Source organism: Solea senegalensis, linkage group LG14 (assembly GCF_019176455.1).
Source record: "Solea senegalensis isolate Sse05_10M linkage group LG14, IFAPA_SoseM_1, whole genome shotgun sequence".
In the NCBI taxonomy this organism is placed as follows: domain Eukaryota; kingdom Metazoa; phylum Chordata; class Actinopteri; order Pleuronectiformes; family Soleidae; genus Solea; species Solea senegalensis.
The window spans coordinates 5,840,256-5,864,209 of record NC_058034.1 but is presented as its reverse complement, the minus strand read 5'-3'; the positions used below and the strand labels follow the sequence as shown (position 1 = coordinate 5,864,209).

The window sequence follows — 23,954 nt, the reverse complement described above, 5'->3', positions numbered from 1 at the left end:
GTTTGTTTATCCAAGCTTGTCTCGAGACCCTCCAGCCTGCCAGCCAGCAATGCATGCTTGTGCACACTCTCACACACACACACGCATAAACACACTACCTTTCCTTCTTTCTTTGCCTCATCTTTCCATCCCCTGTCTGAACCTTAAAGTGCGTGTAAAGCGATGAAAAATAACTCTTCTGACTTTGTCGTCTCACAGGAAAACGCGTTACTGACCACTTTGCCAGATTTGAATGATTAAAAAAAGTCATGTCTTTGTGTTCAAATATAAGGTTTTAAATCATGTAAAACTCAGCAACATTCTCTGCTCGAGTAGTGCGGACCAAAGCAGGTGAACGCCGCTGTTTGTCAGTGTTTGTACAGGATATTAACGTAAATGCACCGGTTTCAAACTTCCCGTACAACAAAAAAGTGATGTTCACTTGCTTTGGTCCCCACTAAAGCCTGTATGTGAGTGTGTGTCCACTCCATATGCACAGAAGCACACACACACATGCTTTAGTGCAGACCAAAGCAGGTAAACATCACTATTTGTCAGTGTTTGTACAGAATATAAACATAAAAGCTCAGCAGTTTAACGACATACCGTACACAAACACAGAGCTGGTTTAGCTACAGTCCTCAGTGGTACCTGCGGTCTTACAGCAGACGTCTGCTCTTCTTCTCTACTGCATTTACTCATCTTTTAAGAGTTTTAAATTATGTGACAGAGATATTCTGCATGTTTTTTTTTTTTTCCATCAAGGGAAGACAAATCTTTGGGACACAGACATGTCAGCTAGCTGGCAAACCAAAGGCAGTAGTGTAGGTGTAGTGCACTGAAGACTTTCATGTCATTACAGCGTTTGAGAGGTTATGCTAACTATGGCACTGGAGCGTCATTAGTCCATATTTATAACAGGCCAAAAACAATCCTGAACACAAGACTGGAGAGAAAGTGTTTACACGCACTTTAAGACAAAGACAAATCACTAGACCTCTTTAAATAACTAACTTGAAGTGCAATCTGTTCATATGGATTAATTGATTCATTTGTTTGTGTGTTGCTAAATCTGCCTGACTCCTCCTCTAAAGATTTGAACTTGCATATTTTTGGTTTGATGTTTATTTATTTGTCATCAAAACCTAAACAAAACCAGGGATGGAGCTGAATGTCTCCACCATGGAGAGAAGAAAGGACTTATCTCTTTTTTAAGTGGTTTGTTTTCAAAGTACCCGTTTTGTTGACAAAAGTGCCTGTGTCAGTAACAAAGAAAATGTTTTCATAACCTGCCGGTAGGTAAATTACTGCACTACTGCAGGTACTATGGGGCAGTGAAGTGGGAGGGGCTCTAAACCACAGAGATGTCCTCTTTTCTTTTTTTTCCCTCAAAGGCTCAGTGTGCTCACTCGGGATATACATTTAAATAAATGTAGAGGACAAAAGCACAGCTGCTAACACTTAACATTACTGTACAATAACAACATGCTAATAAAATGGCATTCATTTTGGAAAAGGAAGGTAAAATTAAAGTAATAACAACAGTAGTTGTGTAGTAATAAGGAGATAATACTACAGTAATACCAAGTTATTTCCAAAGTAATATCCTGGCAATAGCTTGGTAATGAAAATGACTACAGTATTTACCTTCACATCTACTATGGAAATATGATGTATGGCCATAATATTACCCCCTAATTGCAAAATTATCGTTACTGTACTGCAATGTTAAGTGTTTCCATTCTAAGATGGTTCAAAACTGACAAATCCAGACATATGGAGTTACTGACAAAGTTCGAAACAGATATGTTAGTTCTGGCATTTTCTCCTTCTCTACAGGATACCTGGACTCAGCAAGCATGTGAGCATGTGTGTGTGAGAGTGAGAGAGACAGAGACAGAGAAAGTGCACTGGGCCTGGCAGCTCAGGGTGCATGTTTGAACAGGCTGGGGCTGACTCACACAGTGATGATGTGGCCAGAGGGACCCTGGCTGCCACGCGCACACACGCACAGGAACACACGTACATGTAAACACACTCACACACCAAACTGCCAGCACCGGGCCTCCAACCCACAGCAACACCAGCCTCTAATATAATAACATCCCCTCCAGGCTGGTTCGGGGGCATTAGCAGACTACATAGGAGAGAGAGAGAGGGAGAGAAAAAGGCCTGATTTGATCCCCTCCTGCCTGGAAACGTGGCTGAGCTGGGGGAGATTATTTTTTGGAATGCAACAGACATTGTGAGATCCCCCTCCCCTTTCGCTTGTTCCCCTCCCCCCATCAACCAGCTGCAGCTGCGCTCCTATTTGGCCTCCCAACTTGGACAGGTATTTATTACTCTCTTCATCATACAGGTTGCCTCACGGTTGTGTGGTCCCTCGAGCAAAAAGATTGGAATAAGCATGATACATAAACCTGCACTCGCTCCCTCCCAGTCCACTTCCTTTAAATATACCTCCCTCCCTCTCTCTCTCTCTCTCTCTGTCCCTCCCTCCCTCCACTCTCTAGCTCCGTCGGATATCTTTAGTAAAGCTGTGCAAACATAGAAAAAAAAGGTGCTCATCTATCTCTTCTTCTTTTGTCAACCTTTCACTCGGGCTCCCTGCCATTCCTTTAACCTGCGGTTGGTTAAATGCTACCCGCGCCTTGTCACACAAGGACAGATTCCGAAAAAACTGCACTGAAAGTTAAGCACATTCATTGGATCAACCTCCTCATCCTTTGGGCAGGAGCTATACATGTCAAGTGTTAACGTTTAGGACAAATGGGTGACTATGTTTTTTTTTGTTTCATCAAACATTCATACAGTTTTTTTTTTCTCTCCATTCACCCCACAAGCGTCACTCTGTGAGAAATATGACATCAAGCCGAAGAGGAAAAACCCGATTAGTAAGTACACCTCAGCATTAAGAGGGGACCAATGTCATATAACCACCTGCTGTATATACATGTATACAATTATAAAGTGTCAAGTACCCGAAGCAGTCAACAAAAAGGAACAACAAACAAATTAAGACAAAATCAAAATGGAAAACAGAAATGCTGAGATTGCAGAGTCATGAGGAATAAGAGGCAATGTAGTCAAGCCAACAGATACATTGATGATGGTAGTGCTTTAAAAACACAAATCCTTCGCTTCTTATTTTCCCCTATTCCTGCAACTGACGAGCCCCCGTTAAAGTGGATTCGACTCAACGTGATTTTGTTTTTCAGTAAGACAAAACATAGATTCTTAAAATGCATTTTATAGAGTAAGTAACACTTCAATCAAACCCTTGTCTGATTCTTTCTGGAACATTTAGAGAGAGAGAGAGAGAGAGAAAAAAAAAACCTGTTGCATCAAAACTGTGGCGTTTTGTTTCCTTGCATATGCCATATTGTGGCAATGTTGTTTCTATGGTAACTGTACATTTCAGACCTGCAAAAGAATAAAAAAGAGTTGTTTTCACTGGGAGGATTTGTCCTCACTTCACCCGTACAGCAGCCAGAAGGTACTTGAGAGACACCTTGCACAGAGCTTGAAGGCTGTGAGGACAAAACCAATAAAAACCTAAATCAACTGCATAGTTGCTCAGAGTTACTTTGTATCTATTATACATTTGCCTAAGCACATATGCCAATGTATAAAACCCCGAATATTATAAAGAAAGAAATGACCCAGAAAGTGGACGTGATGGGCGCATGATTTGAAGCGTTCTTTGCTCTTTCACAAATAAACCAAATTGCTTTGCAAGTCTACTGTTTTCTAAAGTAAAACGAGAAAGAAATAAAAATATTAGATTTTTGTGACACCCTGATTTGGTTTATAGAGGAATAGTTAGTTGTTTTGTTTTTTTCTTTTTTCTTTTTTTAAGTTTGCCTTTGCATGTTTTTTTCTCCTCTGTTCACTGGCCTGTCTCACAGGCAGCACAGAGTGACTATGGTATCCAGCAGTGTCCTTGTTGCTCCTGCAGTCTCAGGGCCCAGCCTCCTCTGCCAGCTCCTGCAGCTGAGGGCTGAGTGTGTGACCTCCAGAAACCCCCCCCACCTCTGCTGCCGAGGTTGACTCTGAATGCCGCCGTCCCCTGATGGTACGAGGCCCGGGGCCCGTGTCAGAGCTGGGGCTCAGCAGGCCCAACGGGGGCTCGAGGAGCGTTGGCTCCCGCACCCGAGGCTTTCGACCCCGGCGGGATGGGATGCCGTTGCAGCCGTCCTTCTTAAGGTGGCGGTGCAGGTGATCCGAGCGCACAAAAGTCTTAAAGCAGCTTGAGCACTGATAGGGACGCAGGCCTGTGTGTACACGCATGTGGTTCTTCAGGTCGTAGTTGTGAGCAAAGGCGGCTCCACACTGCGTACACAGGTAAGGCTTCTCTCCTGTATGCTTTCTCATATGAACCTTGAGCTTGTCCTGCCTGCGAGGGAGAAAAAGAAAGTCGTCTTAGAATACAGAGATTTCAAAAAGATTTTCAAAAGAAAGCATCTTGTAAACACAGCTGGCTCTAAATGTTAATTTTACTTTCAGTTACGATCAGGCTATAGAATGTCATGTAACATGCCTAAAAGGCATTTGCACATCAATGACGACGCAACTACACAGCACAACAATTCAGAGGTGGATTTTGATACACTGTCACTATTCGCACATGATGCATGATGCTTGTGATGCTGCTGCTGATCGCGAGCAGCATCACAAACCCTGCTGCTGTAGGTCAGTCCAGTGACTGTGTCAGATGGAGTCAGCGCTCCGGCTATACCAACAATAGTTTTAAATAAATGATTCTAATGATCCAGTTACACTGAAAGAAAATAACTGCTTCACGAGTGACTAGTTGAGTGATACAAACCAGTCACTCGTTTGTGTGTGTGTGTCACGTGTAAAACAAAGTCACGGCAGTTTCATGCTGCCGTGAGGTTGAGTAAGTACTATTTTTGCAGTGGAAAACCAACCTAAACCGCACCGTACCATGCTGAGGCGAGGCGAGCTGGGATCATAGTGGAAAAGAGCCATTACACACTACACTATTAGTATATACATTTAAAAGGTACAATGCCTAAATTAAGGTGACCTTTTTTCCCCATTTGTCAGAACATGGAGATACAATATTTAAACCTTATATAAGTATACAATCACCTGATTGAATGAATTGTTTTTCATTACCCCAGAATGAGCCTTATATGGGTCACTTCTGCAGAGGCTGCCATTTTGAACCCCCACACTTTTACAGTAGCCCACAATAGACAAGCTATAAATCTTTTGAGTTTTGAGTGATATGAAGGCTACATAGGTTCTCCAACACACTTGGAAGGGAAGGGTGAGTTAAAGGATATTCAGCTGCAACATGCAACTTCCCCAATAAATGTTGCTACATTTTACACACAGTAACTTTAAGTAAATAACATGTAAAAAGGACCAGAGACAAACATTGTGTCAAATGAAAAACTTGCAGTGTCATCATCTAGAGATTATAAGATGGTGCTAAAAAAAATAAGGAGAAAAAATACGTGTGTGCAACCATTATACCGAAGAAGAGAGGAGGAGCTTTAACTTTATCACTTTTAACTTATTTAACTGTCTGACAGGTTTAGGATTTCTGCCAGACAGTTTGAAGATTTGAGGGAAGTTCTGTTTGTTTGTTTGTGTGTATTTGCTTATCTGATGTGTATCTGCCGGAAGCAAAACCTTGAAAAAACTAAATCAATCAAATCAAAATAAGACAGCATTTCTTTGAGGATGACACCAAAATTGATTCCACAAACAATTCTTGTGTTTTGAGAAAATTAAATTAATATTAAACCGTACGATGCAGCTGAGATATTCAGAAATCAATTAAAAATGTTTCCAAAGGTCAAAGGCTTTCAGGAAACCTGACCTTTGTCCCTGGGGTTGAACAGGAAATTGTTTGCAGGCCTTTGTATCCCAGTTCTGCCCTCACAGTAGGTGAGTACTAAGTATTCTGTCACCATTACTTCTATACAAATTTAATGGCTGATAGGAATTACTTTCCAGTAACATGCAAGTTCCCCAAATATCTGTGAACAGGATCAAATCACTCACTGATTACATACTTACTGTAAATCTAACATCAGTCATCTCATTACATCCTGGAACAATAAAACTTTGCAACTGATAAACTGTCCGCTGAACTTTATCAGGCTTCCTTGGCCTTTATCCGACTTTTGCCCCCTCCCTTTCCTCCCCCCTGTAGCTCTTTCTATCTCTCTAGCTCTCAAGCTCTTAAATCGTCTTATTCTTCTGCATCCTGGGCAGAGGGCTTCTAAATAAACAAGCAATGTCACAAGTCCTTTTGAAAACACAAATACACTTTACATGTAAGTGGATTAGCCGTCATTCAAGTAAACAAGTAAATCAACTGCTAACCTTACAGGTCTGTATGAACTGTGTCCCAAACATAGAAATTAAAAAGAAACATGTCTGTAAGCAAGAAGAGCACGAAAAGTGGACAGGATTGATTACCATACAAGGCACACTTTTATCCTGATCAAACAGAATTATGATTACAATGCCCCCTTCCCACTGGAAGGCAAATTCAGACTGGTCCTCCCTACCTGTCATGCAAACGTTGGTTCTGTGTACTATATCTTTTTTCTGCACAAGTCCACTGATTAATTAATTAAAGGCATGATTTCAAGTTGAAGACGGGACTTCAAAAATACTAGGAAACCATGTGCACTCAAGTCCCTCAGACTAGCCACATTTATCTGAGTGGCACATGGCAGATTTCATTAGAGAAGTAAAGAGGTGACAGAGAGCGAGAGAGAGAGAGGAGGGGGTGGTGTAACTACTCTGCCGTGGGCAATAATCAACATAACCAGAGATCAAAAGTTCAAATTACTGCATTGAAGCACATAGAGCACCATTCAGGGCCTGTGATCCCCCTCTGTATCAGAGCACAGCACTTTATAGCAGCCCTCCACTAGATAACACTGCCATGGCACAGCCTTCTTTTATAGGACCCCTGTGCTAAAATTCCAGGACTTTGTTATGAAGGCTAATATAATAAAACCTTTATAATAAGACCTTTATAACCACCGGAACCAACCCCCAGAGCTGGAATATCACACATGCCTTTTTTGATTGAGCTACATTATGTATATGTATATATACATGTATATACACATATATATATATACACACACATGTATATACATATATATATATATATATATATACACATATACACACATATATACATATATATATACATATATATATATATATATATATATATATATATATATATATATATATATATATATATATATATGTATATATGAAAAAAAAAGGTTCAGACTCAGTCAGTCCAGCATGAAGGTAAACATGTAGATTTACAAACTGTGCTGCCTCCTTAATGCAAAGCTAAGTTGGTTAGTGCTAATACTCGGCTTTGTGGTGTTGCCCACTGCTGTGCAGTTTGTCTTCAGTGCCAGGTCAAAGACTATGAGTACATGTGACATCGGGAATTCACTTCATTAATTGGACTTACCTGGTAAAGCGCACTTTGCAGATGGCGCATTCATAGGGTTTCTCTCCCGTGTGCGTTCGAATGTGGCGGGGAAGCTTGCCTGCACCTTGGATGACCTTGGAGCATATGGGGCACTTCTGGAAGGCCTTAGAGCGCATCTTCCTCTCTCCACCACCTCCTCCTCCACCCCCGTTGCCTCTCTCTCCTCCAGCTCTGTCTTGGCCTGTACTGCCCCTTGATAACCAGAGTGGAGGCACACCATGTGACACAGCAGCAGAAGCTGCATCCTCGGGTTGCGTGCTGTTAAAATAATTCAAGTAAAATTCCATGTCTGGGTCATCCCCATCTGCTGGTTCCTCCCCGGTCACTGAGCGCTCCTTTTGCCTCTCGATGGAGTCCATCATCTGCTGCAGGAGGGCACTGGCTGAACCCCTCTCTCTTGTCAACACCTCCCTACTCCCATCCTCCATTTCTGTCTCCTGCCCCAACCTAGAGTCAGGGGGGAGGTAGAAGTGCCCATTTTGGGACGAGGGATAGAAAGATGACTCCAGGCGTGCTCCATTTCCCTGCGCTGTCTCCCCATCCTCTTCCTCGTAATCATCCTCATCTTCTTCCTCGTGCTCCTGTGTTGGGGCCTGGGCCAAGGCGAGGGCCAAAGGGGAGTAGTACTCACCATGGCCGCCAGGAGCTCCATTGCTGGGGCCATTGCCGTGGTTAAAGTGCAGGTGCGTGGGCAAGTCCCTGAGCTCTGGCGTGCTGCAGCTGCTGCTCCAGTGTGCCCCTCTCTGGAAGTACTCCAGGTACTCCCGGGCCCGCACACGGTTCCCCTGCTCCTTGCCTCCTCTGCCCTTTCCCTCTTTTTCTTCATCTTCATCTCTTTGCTCACTGCCCGCCTAGAGAAACATGAAGCGAGAAAAATAAAGTCAATACAATTTTGTGTAATAAAAGAGTAACAAAGAAACAGAAGTACAGTAACAAAGTACAGCAGTTTAAAAATAAAGTTTTTTGGCAGAAACTGAATGTACTCCCCTTAACTATGTTTGTATACATGCACTGAATAATTGCTTTAAAATAAAATACCCTTTGGTTTTCATAGCCTTGGAACAAGTTCTTTATGTACTCTAGGCAAAAGCCTGCTTTGTTTTGCACAGGCCGCCATCTTGTGCAACCATGTTTCTACAGTGGCCAGCATGTCCAGCTTGAGCTTTAAAGAAGAAGCATACAACGTCAACATAGAAGAATGATGTTCTGGTATGCGATGCAACTTCAGTTCTTACAGACTGGACCTTTAGTTGGTGTGTTTATGAATACTAAAGCAGCGGTAAGGAGCCCTGAGTGTGTTGTTAATGACACAATCACCAACTCTTAAAAAGCATCAGTGTTGAGGTATTTACAGCTTAGTGAACTTGTGCCAAATGTGATTTAACTGGAAATATGGGGCAAAAAAAGTATAATGTGACCATGACATTGAAGCATAACAGTGATTATGTAGAGCAGTGTTTTCAGACACAGCATATTACAACTACACTTGATCGTGTTGAAGTGTAGCCTCTATATGATATCACTATTGGCTCACAATGAGTAAGTACTGAACTAACTCCAAAGCTGCAGTTGTAAGTTGTACTGTACATAGTGAGATGGAATATAAAGGTGGGGTAGATAAAGATAAAGGCCATGATGTAAGCTCGACTATGCTGGCTTTTTAATGAAGGAATTGGTTAAAATATTCACACTACCCACTCTCTGAGTGGCTCAACTATAGACCATGTATAAAAATGGTCATCTGGTAGCCTCGGGAGCCTCGGGATTGTCGGGATTTGTGATTTGACAGGTGCAATGACACTTTTTGCATCTGGAAATTCACAGAAGTCACCTGCAACCAAGCAACTATAGTATGATGCAATCACAATAATGCCCACTCATGTGTTGTGTTTATCATCTATTTTCTTCTAAATGGGATAAATATGTCATCATGTGCTATTAAAGAAGACCTGAAACATATCCCTTCTTATTGCAGAGTTCCCTATGGTGGCTAACTGTTACTTCAGTCATACTTCCTGGAATTTACTTTTCAAACTAGAAGACCATATGCATTTTTACATGCAGTTCACGGGCTGAACCAGGATAACTACGTTTTGAATGATAAATGTAATTGATCTTGATCTGTGTTTTTTTATGAATTAATTCATCGTTTAGAGTAATTTACTTATGGTGTCACTTATTTAGGCAGATCAAATCTCATCACCAAAGTCTAAATTTGACTTTAGCGCATGTCATTTGTAGTTCAATAATGACTCGTACCGGCGGGGAGAGCACTTTGGTGTCCAGCAGGTGCGTGCAGACATCCTGGACAGGTGAGATTTCCAGGAGGCGTGCAGCAGCAAGGATGTCAGCCACACTGCTGTGACTGACAGTTAGAGTGGCCGTGTAGGCAAAGTCCAGCAATGCTCCCAGAGCCTCTGCTGCCAGAAAGTCGATGTTGTAGACGTTCTGTTGGTCAGCAGCAGCCCCAGAAGTGAAGAGCTTGTGGAAGTACGAGCTGCAGGAAGCCAGGACGGAGCGATGAGCTGGAAACTCCCGATCCTGAGTAACCAGGAGCACATCACACAGCAGGCCACTGAGCCGCTGCTTGTTCAGGTTGCCCAGGATGTCTGCGCTGTGCTCAGGGAAAGGGATCCCCACGGGGCCTTCCTCTGCTTCTCCTGCCCCTCCTCTGCCTCCTCCACCGCCACTGCTTGCCGTCCCCCTGAGCTGCCTGCCGCCCCTCCCACCGGCTCCTGACGACATCTTCCACCAGCCTGCCGCCGAGCCGCCGAGCACAGCCCCCACCCGTGTATCCGTCCTGCCGTCTGTCCGTCTGCCTGTCTGAAAGGGGAGAGAGTTGGACAAGGAGATGTCATGAAGGGAATATAAAGGGGAAAATAACACATCATTTTGTAACATTACTTTTGTGGATATATATGTTTTTTTCATCAGACATTTTGACTTCCTGATAACACTAACAATGGCACTGTTGTATTCAACAGTCCTACACAATAATTTCAGTATTAACACCTGCGCTTTTCCTCCAGTGTCAGGTCAAAAGTCCTCTATGAAAAAAGACCAACAGACTCCAGGAAGCATATAACAAAGCTCTGAAATATTAAAACGCCTAGCTAGAGAAGACCTGGTGAATTGTCAATAAGTGTTTTAAGGACTCTTGTTTTGACATGCATTTGCTGACTTGATGTGTCAGTTAACGAGATTATTTTAATCCTGCCCAAACTCAGATTCAGCACTGCTTGTTATCAGTCCCAGCTGTGGAAATGTTGGAACAGATATTTCTTTTTTTTTTTAAATTAACTTTTTATTCAGAAAGGCAAGTTTCCATCACATACAATAAAAATACAACTGTAGTCATTCAAGGTCAAAGGAAAGGATGGATTCAGAAAATCCTGATGATTTTGTCCATATTGCCCTTCTGGTGGAACAGATATTTCCTTTTAAGAACGATTAACTTTTTTGCATTTGAAACCTTCTTATGTTTTGTGCTGTTTTTATATATATGTTGTTTTTAAATTGTGTTATTAGTGGACTATGGGTCCATAATAAAGTCTGATGTTAACGGAATTAACTGTTCCCCACAATAGAACATAGCTAAAATATAAAAGCTTAAAAACAGGGTGGAGAGTATAACATACAATGGGAATAATGTACATGTGGACTCCTCTACAAAATGGGGATCATATCAGGTTACACAGCAATTAGCACACTTTTCAGTTGTAAAACAGGTTGAGCATTTAGCATTTGATACGAGAGATTTCAAAGCTACACTTCAAAGCGTTGTATAATGCTTAAAAAAAGTCACGGAAACATCTGACCAATGGACAAAAGAAAACAATAAGAAAGACTGTGTATCGTGCCAAACTCATTTTAATATTAAATAAGTAAACACAGGTGTTATGAAGGACACAACGGTTCTGTTCTGTTAGGGTACAGAGCCTTAATGTGTGTGTAAATACATGAGTATGTATTTTTATACATTTTCTTTCTCTGACCTACATACTGAATGTTTGATTAATGTTCACAATTTCTAAATAAACTCTAAAATTATTCACTCTAATATCATGGCAATTCAAACACTTCTCTACTATTTTTGCATGCCAATATGATGATAATTCATCATATAATCGTGTGTTTTATACCCAATATCAAAATCCCTTGTGCTTTGATGTTTCTGACACATTAAATATATTTAAATTGAGAAAGTCCCTTTGTGTCTGATCTGACCTCCACAAAGAATGCTTTACATTTGCCACATGTTATAAGCTGCTTTGGCTCAGCCAAAACAATATAGTTTCAGCAACTGCAACTTGAAATATTTCAAAAGCCCTGAGAGTATATCCCAAGTAACGCAACCAGGCTGCCTGTTCCATCTGCTTGGAATTGATTTTAAAGCAAATCTATTGGCACGACAGAGCATTTACTGGATCGCTGCAAAAACTGTACAACAACACAAGTGTGACAATAAGTAATCTAGTCTCTGATGGCGCTTGTAAAAATGGGCATTTCTCCAGACTTTTACCTGTGAAAACCCACCATGAGTGAGTGACGATGGTTAAGTACAATACATAAAGTATGTGTGCAGGTGGATGGATGCCTCCTTCCTTGTGTACATGGGTGTGGGTGTGCATGCACTCGTGCAAGAAACCAAGTAAGAGGTCGTGGAGGACAGATAGGCAGAGGGCAGTGGGGATCGGAGTGCATGCTGGGAGCTGGGCTGTGCAGCTTGTGCACTCTATGTCAGTTGAGAGCCAGGGAGGGAAGGGAGGTGGAGGAAAAGGGGAGGGAGAGAGGGAGGGGGGCTGCCAGAGCAGACCCTGTGGAAAAACTCCATGGGAGGAGGAAGAGGACACGCAACAAGCTGCGAGGGAACAGTATTAAAAAGGGAGGTTGTCAATCCGGTCTGAGCTGGTTACCCCACCCTGTACTGTGTGCCAAGTTTCAGGAAAGGCTGTACCCTCGCTCACGTGTGGGGGGAGATTAAAACGATCGACTCAAGCCTGCGCAGTTGGAGGGGAGTTTGGGCAGGACGGGCCATCCTCCGTTTCTCTATTAACACACAAGCAAATCCTGTAGCATCACAGATACATCAATAATGCAAAGAAATTCACAACAACACATAACACAACACATTCAGGACATCCGCTCTGTCCAACTGTCCTCCTCCTCCCCCTTCTCCATCTGCCAGGAAGACCCAGCAGGGGTGAGGTTAAGGGTGGAGTTGGGAAGGGGTGTGAATTGAGGATGCGTTCAATGTGCTTCTCTTTATAAGAGCAAGTCATTCAAATTACATTCCTTAAGACCAGCCCTCATAGCATGTTTGTGCACTGCACCCAATGACCAAACCTGCTTAACCTGGCTGCCTGTTCTCTCCCATCCCAGCTCACCTGTGATCACCTCTACTTTTCTCACTTCTGTTATGTTAAGTTCTTCCATGCAACATGCAACGCCTATCTGTCACCACACCTTGAGAAACGGTGTTTCTGCAGCGAGGGTGGGAGAGAAGAGCAGATGCTTCTTGTTCCCACTTATGATCTTTTAAATAAGTCAAAAACATTAAGTCAAAGCACTATGAAACAAGAAAATAACAGGTATTTTATTTAAGAATACTGATTGACTAAATGTAAAAACACCCAGTTCTACAGCGTTGCTTGGCTTCCAACTGCACTGAATGATAGACAGCTGACCACAAAGCAACTGCAAGTGCTTCCAGTGTCTTTTACAAATCTCTGTCGAACATGGTATGCGTATATTTTATAACCCTGCTCCTCATCTGAATATGCTAAGGGAGGGGAGGAAAAAAGAGAAAGAGAGAGGCAGAGAGAGCAGAGTGTAGTGGAGATGGAAAAAAGAGCAAGAGAAAGGGCAACCACATGGCTGTCGGTCACGTCCTTCACAGGTGGAAATAGATCTCAGTGAGCCCATCCATTCCAGAACCGAGCCAACCTGTTTTTCACCAACACGGATGCTTGTGTACTGCGCTATCCCCGGGACATACACCGATGACCCTGGGTCACGGCTTTGTGAGGTAAAGACGCTGAGCTGAGAGGAGATAACACACACACACACATAATACACAAACTTGGTTCAGTGCCAACAAAGCATGAAGGTACTACTTGGCATGCAGGAGCCACCTGTCCCTGAATAACCCACAAAGAGTACGGAGAAAGAGGAAACAGTGCCACAAACCTGATCCTGACACCTCCTCATGGCTTTAAACATTCCTTATCATTTATTCATGTCTGTGGGTGACGAGGCCCCACAGCCCAGCACAAAGCAGCGCAGTAGCTGTCTGTGTCTCTGAAAGTCCACTTCCAGGTCTTCTCTCAGTGGCTGGTTTGTGAGCACCCACATCTGCTTTGCAAGGCAAACTGCCACAACGCAGGATCTTCCAATACCTTTACCACCCTCATCGCCGCCACTTCAGCCGACACATTCCACAGCCCTTTCCATTATATCTACAAGGACGGATATTAAATTCATGCTTCAGGGGTGAAACAACCCACAATGATCTTCCTCTTGCAGTTTTTTTTCAGTTAGGTCTGAGCTGTGTGTGTTCTTAATATCTATGCCAAGTTGGTCACACCCAATTTGTTTGTCATTCACAGACAAACACATTGACTCCAGGCAGACGTTACAGTTAGTGAAAGCTGTTTTATTTTGTCTGATGTGTATCATCTATGGAAGGGCTGCTGAATTTCCACTCTCAAAGTATCTGTCTTTGGCTGACACATACCAGTCATTCCATAAATACAAAGGAACAAACTGTTAACCCTGTGCAACCTCAGATGTTTCTTTGATAGACAAGAAAATAAATAGTATAGTGGCACCCTAAAACAAGTTACTCTAGTGGGTCCTGCACTTATGTAGGAAGCCCTTTGCTTTGACTCTACAAAATTTTAATGTGAATAGTGTCCCATTCCTCTCTTTCAGTTACTATTATTTTAAGCTTTGGCATACATAAAGTGATCAATTATAACAATTATTCACAATTCAAAACACAACTATAAAAAAGGAGCGACTGAACAAACACAAGGGAATCATTGATACTTTGAAGCAACTTTTTACAACTGATATACCGAGCAGTAGTTAATTTGATAACAATCTATCAAATAACTTCTAATCTTAGTCATGTGAGAATGTAGTAACTTAAATGCAGTAGCTATCTGTCACTCACATTTGATGTCAGAATAATTAATTAATATATTATGACCACCACAACATTAGATCACACAAACAGAAAAATCATTTTGCTAGATGGCAGGTTTCAGTCTGGCTGCCCTGTGCTCTTTCCACCATTCCTGCTTCACTATCTCTCAACAACAACCCTGTTAAACTCAATCTGCAACAAGGGAATCACTTCAATTAAGTCAAGAAAATTCAAAGAGGATATTACAAGATTATCGGAATGGGGGTGGGGGTGACAGTGCCTCGGAAATGTGGATTTTGAACAAGTGCCATGGCCAAGTGACTCACTCCTGCCCCACAGTGAAAGGAAACCTGATTGGGAGAAAAGCAGGAAGAGGGCAAGTGGCTGATAAAACTGAAGTTGCTAGGGGTAGGCTAAGGCCTGGCAGCTTTCACTAGAAACTAACCAGGAAGTGCTGCCAAAGCTCAGACACAAAGACAGTGAAAAGGTAGTGGGCGAGGCAGGGCGTTCAACTCACAAGCTCACTCATAACTCCTGAGTGCATGGTAGGAATCCAGCTCAGATGTCAATGATAAACTCAAGCGATCTCATTCAGTTACCTGGTGTAACCTGCTTCAGAAAGAGGAAAGGTGACCGCCCATAAGTTGGGCAAGGTTTAATGTGAGGAAGGTAGCAAGGGATTTTACAGTGCCTTTATATGAGTTTTAAGCTGACATAGCACAGAAGTTGGAAAACATGACATCTGTTTTTTTTCCTTTAGAAATTTGGCTTGTGTTTTATTTTTTGCTTTTTGTATCAGGAGCACTATATAGTTACAGGCAAGCGAATATAGAGGATGCCAAGAAAAACAAAACAAATGGTTTATCGTTAATACAGTACAACAGCTATGAGCTACTACTTCTTTCAATACATTTGTTCTTAAATTGTTTTGACATAAAAGCAGAAACATGGTGATTAAATCTCGAGCTCCAATTTGAGTCTGTAGTTTACAGTGTTGTATTGGACTGTGTTATACTATACAGATTTTGAAATACATTCCTCTCTCTGTGAGGCAGACAAAATATAATTATAACTCTAGAAAGCACTCAGAGAGCGCAAAGCAAGGCCTCTCATTTCCAGACCACCACCAAAATCTAATCCTTTTTTTCCTCTGGCCCAAAACCTACAGTCCTATTTTGGACTAATGTTGAAATACACACACAAACTGACAAACGCAGGTGAAAACATGAGCTCTTTAGTGGAGGTAATATTATGATGAAATACTACAAAAGTTACAGAGCTGAGACAGCATACATACAATATGCAACTCAGTATGTTTACATGAGAAAAAAAAACATTATATAAGGCAAACTAAAACTGGACTTTTAAAAAACATGTCTGAAACCAGAGTCAGGGTCACACACGGTTCCCAATCTCCGGTTTAAACCCACAAATAATATAAGAAACTGGTACACATATGAATAGTGACAAAAACATTGCAAAATTAAGGCGGTTATAGTTACCTGGATTGACAAGGAGACCAATTTTATTCTCTGACAGCTTAAGGAATTGGATATTTTTTCATTTTATGGATGGTGGAGGAGCTAAAAACTAGTCTGATGTTAAAGTGTAAACCTCCTTACACTAACAAGCTGAAAGGGGTTGTATCACCTCCTAGCATACAGCAGACACATTCAATAAATCACTTCCCAACTAGAACCTGGATACTGGGACAAGGACAGTAGTCCAATTGAAAGGCATAGTTGAGCTTCAACTGTAGGTCAACTGTGCACAGAACCGTAGTGACTGTACTGTTTCAATGTTTCCTGCATGTAGAGAAACACACAGTGACAGTGCATTAATATAATCATTTAATGAGAGTTCTTTCAGAAAGTATAGTCTATAAATCATAGCACACTATACCTTTGGAGATTTCATTTTGTAGCCATAAATTGTTTTGGGATTTCTCAATCTGCAGTGTAATAAAACCACATCCACCGTCCAAGTTCCTTTTAGCTTTAGTAACATGCTCTGACACTGCCATGCTGCCAACCAGGAAGTACACCAAACCCTATCACACAGCATCAGAAACAAGAGTACATCGCAACGCAGCACTGTCCAACAGAACGCAGGCTGGCTGGTTGGTCAGTCCACAGGCCCAAACATGTCCTGGCTGCTCTACTCTGTGCATGCGCATGAGCCAAGCAGGGAAAGAGGACTTCCTGTGAGTTTGTGGCGAGTGTGTAACAGAACCCGCTCTGTTATCAGATGACCAGCTCTCTGCTGGCTTGCTCTCTCCATCCCTAATGTCTGATCCTCTCTCCCCATCTCTCTCTCTCTCCTGTCGCTCTCATCTCATCATTGCTCCATCTCTGTCTCTGACTCCGCACAGTACCCACTGCCACACCACCCACTTCCTGATTTCACTGCTGAGGAGGCAAAGCAGCAAAGACCCTCCGACCCCCATGCCTCACCATCCTTTAATGCAACCCACCCACCTTGTCTTCTGTTTCATCCTGAACAATTTTGCAACATCAAAACAGTTCCATAACGTGTCGCATTTTTGCCTCCTGATAAATCTTTCTGCTTTAATAATTAAAAGGAGCTTGTTTCTGTAGGACAGTCCTAACAAATTGAATTCTAGACACAATCCAGTTATATGAGTAAAAAGCAAACCATGAGTTGACAATTTACAAAAAAACACACATCTAAAAAGTATGAAAATGCAAGCCTAGTTCAACTCCCACCCTGAAAAACATCCCAGGCTCTTACTCTCCCACTCTAATTTGATCAGGTTGTGTTGGCCTCCTCATAATAAATGTCCCAGAAGAGAACAGAAGAAGCCCCTTTACTCCCCCTAGACTTGAGCACAACAACAGTAAAACAACAGAGACGGGTCTGTCTGCCTAGTTAGGCTGTGGTATACTGAGCAGCTGACCAGGGGAACTAAACATTAGAGGGAAGTGAAGCTTCATGCACCAAGGAAGAGGCCAATCAAAGAATTTAAAAGATAAATAAATGTGATAAATGTAAATACACATACGGAGACAGAATAACAGCACAGAAAGTATGCCCTTATTGTTTTGATCCTACCATATTACCAACAATACTTAATTTTAGGGCTGCAACAATTAATCGATTATTAATTGATTTCTAAATTAATCAACTATTTTGATTATCAATTCATCGGTCCAATTTCTTTGAATTTAATATAAAAACAAGCTCTGTTTTTTCAGCTTCTAAAATAATAATAGTTTTCTGGTTTCTTTGCTCCATATAACAAAAAAGTAATTTAAACTGAATAATTTTGGTTTGTTGACAGAACAAGAACATTTAGAACATCATTATTTCAAGGTTTGCGAAACACCTTCAACATTTTATGACAAACAATAGATTAATTGAGAAAATCTGATTAAAAATCAGAATTGACTATGAAAATAACTGTTAGTTGCAGCCCTGCATCATTTCACCACACCAAAACAAGTCAGAACAAACATAGTGACCATTACATGGAGTTGTCTGTATGCAGCCAATATTTCACTCTAAAATAAAACCTCAAACTGCCACGGCGACATCACGCAACCTGTCCTCTCAGTCTGTCTCAACCTGCTAGTTTCAGGCTGTAGTGGTGCAGGCACAAACATACAGGAATATCAAACTGTATTCAGCCTCACCGCCAAATTGATGGGTGGTGTCTTGGACCTGCCCACAGCCACTGAAGTCCCCTGCAATTCCCCTGGAGTCTATTGTTGGTAACACAGATGCACACACACACACACACACACTCATATACACAAACACATATGGCGTCCTAGTTTAACCTCTTGTAGGAATTCACTTGTATTAACCATACTTCCTTAGTGCTAGCAAACGGCAAAGAGGGTGACACCAGGACAATATATAATAGGATTTGTTACATTTAATCTACAGATAAAACATGTGTTTTACTTTGTTTATTGCTATAACTTCTGAGAAACATTACACACACTTTCCCAGCATATGGGCGTCTTTGTGTACTGTGTTCTTCGTGTACCCTCTTCATGCACGCGCATTAAAAAAAAAAAAACGGGTTCAACAAGTATGCAAAGCCAGAAATGATGCATCTAGCTATTGAGCAAGGCAGCCAGGGTTCCTGTGAAGTCTTTTAAACCACGACCCGCAAGCAGTACATGACAGGAAAGATTAGAATCTGCTAACAAGATGCAGGTGAGAAAAGAGGGGGTGGGTAGGAGCAAGGAGGGATGTCCTGAGATTAGTAGCTGAGAAAAACTGAAAATCTATCAAGATCAAAATTACAACTCAACCAGAGCTTGACATATAATGTAATATTGCATGGAATGAACTGAAACTAACCCTATCCCTCCAGTACAAACTCAGCGATCACAAGATGTAAGACACAGTCTACCATTCAGGAAGAGGAGATGTCACTTACTGAGGATTACCCCACAACCCACCTGTACACTGCCGGTTATCAGCATAGAAAACATTTGATGTAATGGTTTTCACTTAGAAGCACCAATATGAGGTGTGCAACTGTCCTCTTATTTTTCACTTGACCGATTATAGAAGCAGTCTTTTAATCACAGCAGTATATGAAAACATAGAAAGATACTGTGCCAAAATAAGACAAAAACAACACTAATGCACCGGGAGCTTGCATGCCGATAAACAGTTAGCTCAGGAAGAACAACTTACAGACTATTCTGAGCAGTGTTTGCAGCACCTTGCACTCAGTTCAGTACTGACCTATTTGTCATTCCCTGCTTTAACTGCAAGTGGGTCAAGAACTCTGAACCCTATCATGCCCCATCTCTCACATTCTCCTTTTCACACAGCATGTCATGGTCTTTATTGCCTTTGCTAGCCTCTCTTCTCCTCTCAGCCATAGTCGTCAGACAGCATGTGTGTATGTGTGTATGTGTATGTGAGAGAGAGCGCGTGTGAGTGTGGATGTCTTGGTGTGCTTACCAAATAGGCAGAAAATGTTTCCCCCTATCTGACTCCCCTGCCTGTCGGCCAGCTCTGCTGCCTCCGTCTCTGGGCAGGGCTGCAGCTTTACCAGACAGGAAACTTGCGAGTGGCCCTAGTCATACAGGCAAGCCCTTGCCTGATCCCACACAAACAGACACTTACCCCCCCCAACCACCACTACCACCACCACCACCACCACCCCACCCCCTCTATTTTCAGCCCACAACTCTGCTCTGCATCCCCTGCTCTCATTGGCTTGACGGCTGCTCATTCACCACACCTCCTCGTTGGGATAGGCTGGCGGCTGTTCCCTTTCCTGGATGGCCAAGGGCAAGGCACTCTGGGATACAGAGTTCTGAAACCCTGTTTGACATGCTTTACATCCCCTGCTGTGGACTACGAGTCCCAGCTCTCTTTGCCCTCACCGCCCCCACTATCTCCAAGCCTGCTTTAACGTAAGCACTCTGGGCTGAATTATACACTACTGTTTGTTGCTAGCAGGCTACCAGGTATTAAAGTACAGACCAGCCATCAAACAGGGCTGAGCTTCACAGGAGAAAAAATAAAAAAAACATTTCAGCCTCAACTGTCACAGCAGTAAGCAAACATTACAGGTGCATTTGTGTCACGTGCACGCAATCGAGTGACATTTCAAACACGCTTAAAACTCCTGACCTAAATTTTGAGTTATTGCTCTTCCAAACAGTCCAGTGCCACCACAACATGCCCTGCGCACGCAGCACACAACTTGCCCTGCACTAAACATTTCCATGGCCACTGTCCCAAAAAGTTTTCACAATTGCTTCTGCCTTGTCTAGAACAATTATTTGGGGGTCATTCTTCCCCCTCGTTCAGTACCCCCCACCCTCTTTCCCCCTCCTCCTCTAAGTGCTTCCACCTGCCTGAAAAGTTAATGCATTGAACACATCCTATAAACTTTACCTCATGATTCCCCAGAGGTACAGAGCAGTATAGAGGAAGTACTTACAGAGGATTACAAAAAAAAGAGGAACCTTGACAGGGGACTAGTGCTGTGACCCACCTCTCCTCTCCTCTCCGGCCAACCCCTCCACCCTGCTCTCCTTTCTGTCCCCCTCCCTCATTCCTCCCTCTCTCCTCTCTTCTCCTCCTCTGCCCTGCTCCCCTCTCTTCGACAGGCCCAGGGTAGACAGCGGGGGGATGGCAGGGTGCCTTTAGCTCACCTGCGATGGCCGTGGTGGTGCTTATTGTGGGTTAGCTCAGCCCTCTCCTCTCCTCCTCTCCGGAGCTCTCTCTCACCCTCTCACTGTTGTGCAGCTTAAAGCCCCGTATGCGCTAACCAAGCAGCAGCAGATCAACTCAATTCCCTTCCTGGTTTCTGGAGGGCAAAGAGGTCCCTCCCTTTCTCTCTCTCTCTGTCTCTCCCTCTCCCTTAAAGAAACAGCATTCACCCACCATCTCCTCTCCCTCCTCCCACTGTGAAGCAAAGCAAAAGTAAAGTGGAAATTTCACATGCACTCAAAAGTGGACAGTTGTTAAAGTCATAATCTCAATCATAGATCACACAAACCATTAACCCATACCTTCCCACTGTGGTGTATCACAGGGAACATCAGCCACTGTTTCCCTCTCTTGGTGCTCGAATATCTGTTGTAAGGTTGAATTAAGTTGTCTTTTCTCTCATGCCACATCTCTCAGTGCTCCTTTACTTTTCTATGTGAGTCAAGTCGCACCCACCCATCCTATTGCCTGAGGTCATGGTGTCCAATCCCAAAAGCAAGCCATGGCACATTCCAGCACACACGGTAGGGGCTGCCAGCAACCCCCTTCATACTCTGGCTTAGCCCAGTCTCTGTACATAAACCTGCCATGCTCCAACAGGTGAGGCATCAAAGAAGACATTACCAAGTTCAAATGAGTCTTGTCCATTGTTGCACATGGCAAGTTCCCATGTGTAAATTTGCAGCTCATGCAGTTGATGTTGCGCCACTTCCCACCGCCCACTGCACGCCCCCTCAGTGAGTGTAAGCCAGCCATTGTGCCATATAGAGTGGGATGAGCACAAGATGTAATTGATGATTCTGTTGCACCCTCTCAACTTGCCTCTGTATGCACTATAACTGATATATTTAATGCACACACACACACACAAGAAAATGTATTAACTTACACAATGTTTCTGCCCTTTAAGTTGCTGCCTTTTACCAGTCTCACAGGTGTGTCCCACAGTGCAGCAGGGCTCGACACTGCACAGATAACCTTGCAGGGGGAGTCATGGAAAGAGGAAAAGGCAGTGCCACAAAATCTGCCTAGAGGGCACCATTGAGCACAGTCTATATGCATAGAAACTTCAAAGGTGTGCATGAATTGCAGTGTTTGGACATTTAGTGCCACAATTCGCTAGAATTTCCAATGCTGAATTGCGAGGGTGCAGGTGAATAAGTTGTAGCTTAGTGGAATGAAAACAACAGGATATGCACTTTCACATAAATGCACAATATTTACACAAGTTGCCTTCTATTCAGTTTTTCCCTAATTACCAACAGACAAAATTAGTTGTTGTCTGGCCATGTGCTGTCTGAGAGTATGTCAGATGTTTTTTATGGCAGCATTGCCCCTCGGTCCAATATAAGTTGGTTCTCTCTGACTCCAGACACCCCACATCAGATCTGTCATTACTGTCTGAATAATGGTTTTCATTAACTATAGCTAAAAAGGAGGGGCGTTAACAAGAATCCTACAATATAACTGCTTTAGATTGGAGTTTACAAAATATGCACTGTTTTTTTCACCACAAAAAAAACATGTTAAAATGTCGACATGTTTTCATGGATCCTGAAACTTTGGAAGCTAAATGGAACCCAGCCATCACTTGTTTGATTATTAATATTTGTGATGTTGCTCCTGTGAAAAAGTGTATTCTGTAAACTGTTATCGCAATGTCTAAGTAGATGATGGAATACTTGAGAAAAAGCACCACAGGGACATTATAAGGGTCAGACTTATTCAGTCTGTCAAGTTCTGCGATATATTGCTTAATCTCTGAGGATTTTAAGTGTGCAATGAACTCTGACAGCTTGAAATCAGCACTAGCACCACCAATTTTTGCTAAAGTTTTTCCTGCCAACATGTCAGTGTGTACAGTGGAATTATTTGGAGGAGCGGTTGGAGCGCGTGACCATAATGCTGGTGTTGTGTTGAAATCTGTTTCTCTGTCAAGATGTGTTTTAGGGCAGTAATAATTTAGCTACTAAATTAATTAAGTCTGATAATCGATGAATAGGGCTTGGGAACAGCTTTGCATTGTGGGATGTGTCAGGGGTGAACATAAACAAATCAGACCTTATACTTCCATTATTCACAGCAGACATGTTCACTTACCTTGTTTGTGGTGAGTGCCTACACATCGGTTCAGTCTCCACTCCAAATCTTTAGCCTCTCATGTACAGTTCACTAACGGCTGGGTGCAGGACCTTCACATAATGAAGTTGGCAAAAAATGTGACCATTGTCATTCGATGTACGTGAAGCTAAATATAGTAGTGTTTGCTTTTCAACAGTCTAGTTAAGCTACAAGTGGATGAGGGAGAGTATGTGGAGACAGCAGACCAGGCTTGAGGCATGAAGATAAATATTATTAATATTATTCAGATAGAATAAATATGGTTCTGATAGAAAAATATAAAGGCAGCTCTCAGATGATGCCTTGCATGCTTGTTACATGCAAGAAAGCTCGATATGAATGCTGTGATACTATAAATAAATACATGAGAAATCGATAAAAAAACCATATACATCTTTTGTACATGTAAAGATGCAAAACTCAGTCCCTTGTCGATTTTTTTCCAATGTGAGGAGTTGATGCACCTTGTAACAGAGCAATGTTTCACCATATTTACACAAGGCTTATTAAATGTAGTTAACAGTATAGTAACAGTAAAAGAAAGAATAATGACCGAAGGTAAACAATAACTCTGACAACAAAGCCTCAAACATGGCCGACACGCCCATGATGCAACACGGCATTACTACATAATCCCATTCCCTATTGATTTGATTGTTGGAGTTTTATATATATGTATATATTTATACTATAATTATAAGTTAAATGATTTTAACTTCTTAAACACAAGTTCTTTCTTCTTATGATATGCCTCTGTGAGAGTAAAAATAATGTATTTGGTTTGAGAGCTAAACACAATACTAAACACAAATTGTTTAAAATGGTATTTGCCAAACCTTAACATGACAACATCCTTAATTTTCTGAATTTCCTTTCAATTCATCGAGGAAAAACTGATTATTACATTAGTTAGTTGCTCATGTTTTCCAACTAATCTTCACCTGAAGCCAAACCCATCCTAACCATACCAACAGGACTAGATAA

General features: G+C 42.3%; 1 protein-coding gene across 1 annotated transcript; it reads right to left on the bottom strand.

Moving 5' to 3' along the window:
• Positions 1–810: 810 nt before the first annotated feature.
• On the bottom strand, positions 811–14,267 carry zbtb7a (zinc finger and BTB domain containing 7a). Its single transcript, XM_044043855.1, has 4 exons — positions 13,679–14,267; positions 9,749–10,312; positions 7,469–8,340; positions 811–4,375 (listed from the first exon to the last, which is right to left on the bottom strand). The coding sequence occupies exons 1-4, from the start codon at positions 13,709–13,711 to the stop codon at positions 3,940–3,942; spliced, it is 1,905 nt and encodes a 634-aa protein (XP_043899790.1). The 5' UTR covers positions 13,712–14,267; the 3' UTR covers positions 811–3,939.
• Positions 14,268–23,954: the final 9,687 nt, after the last annotated feature.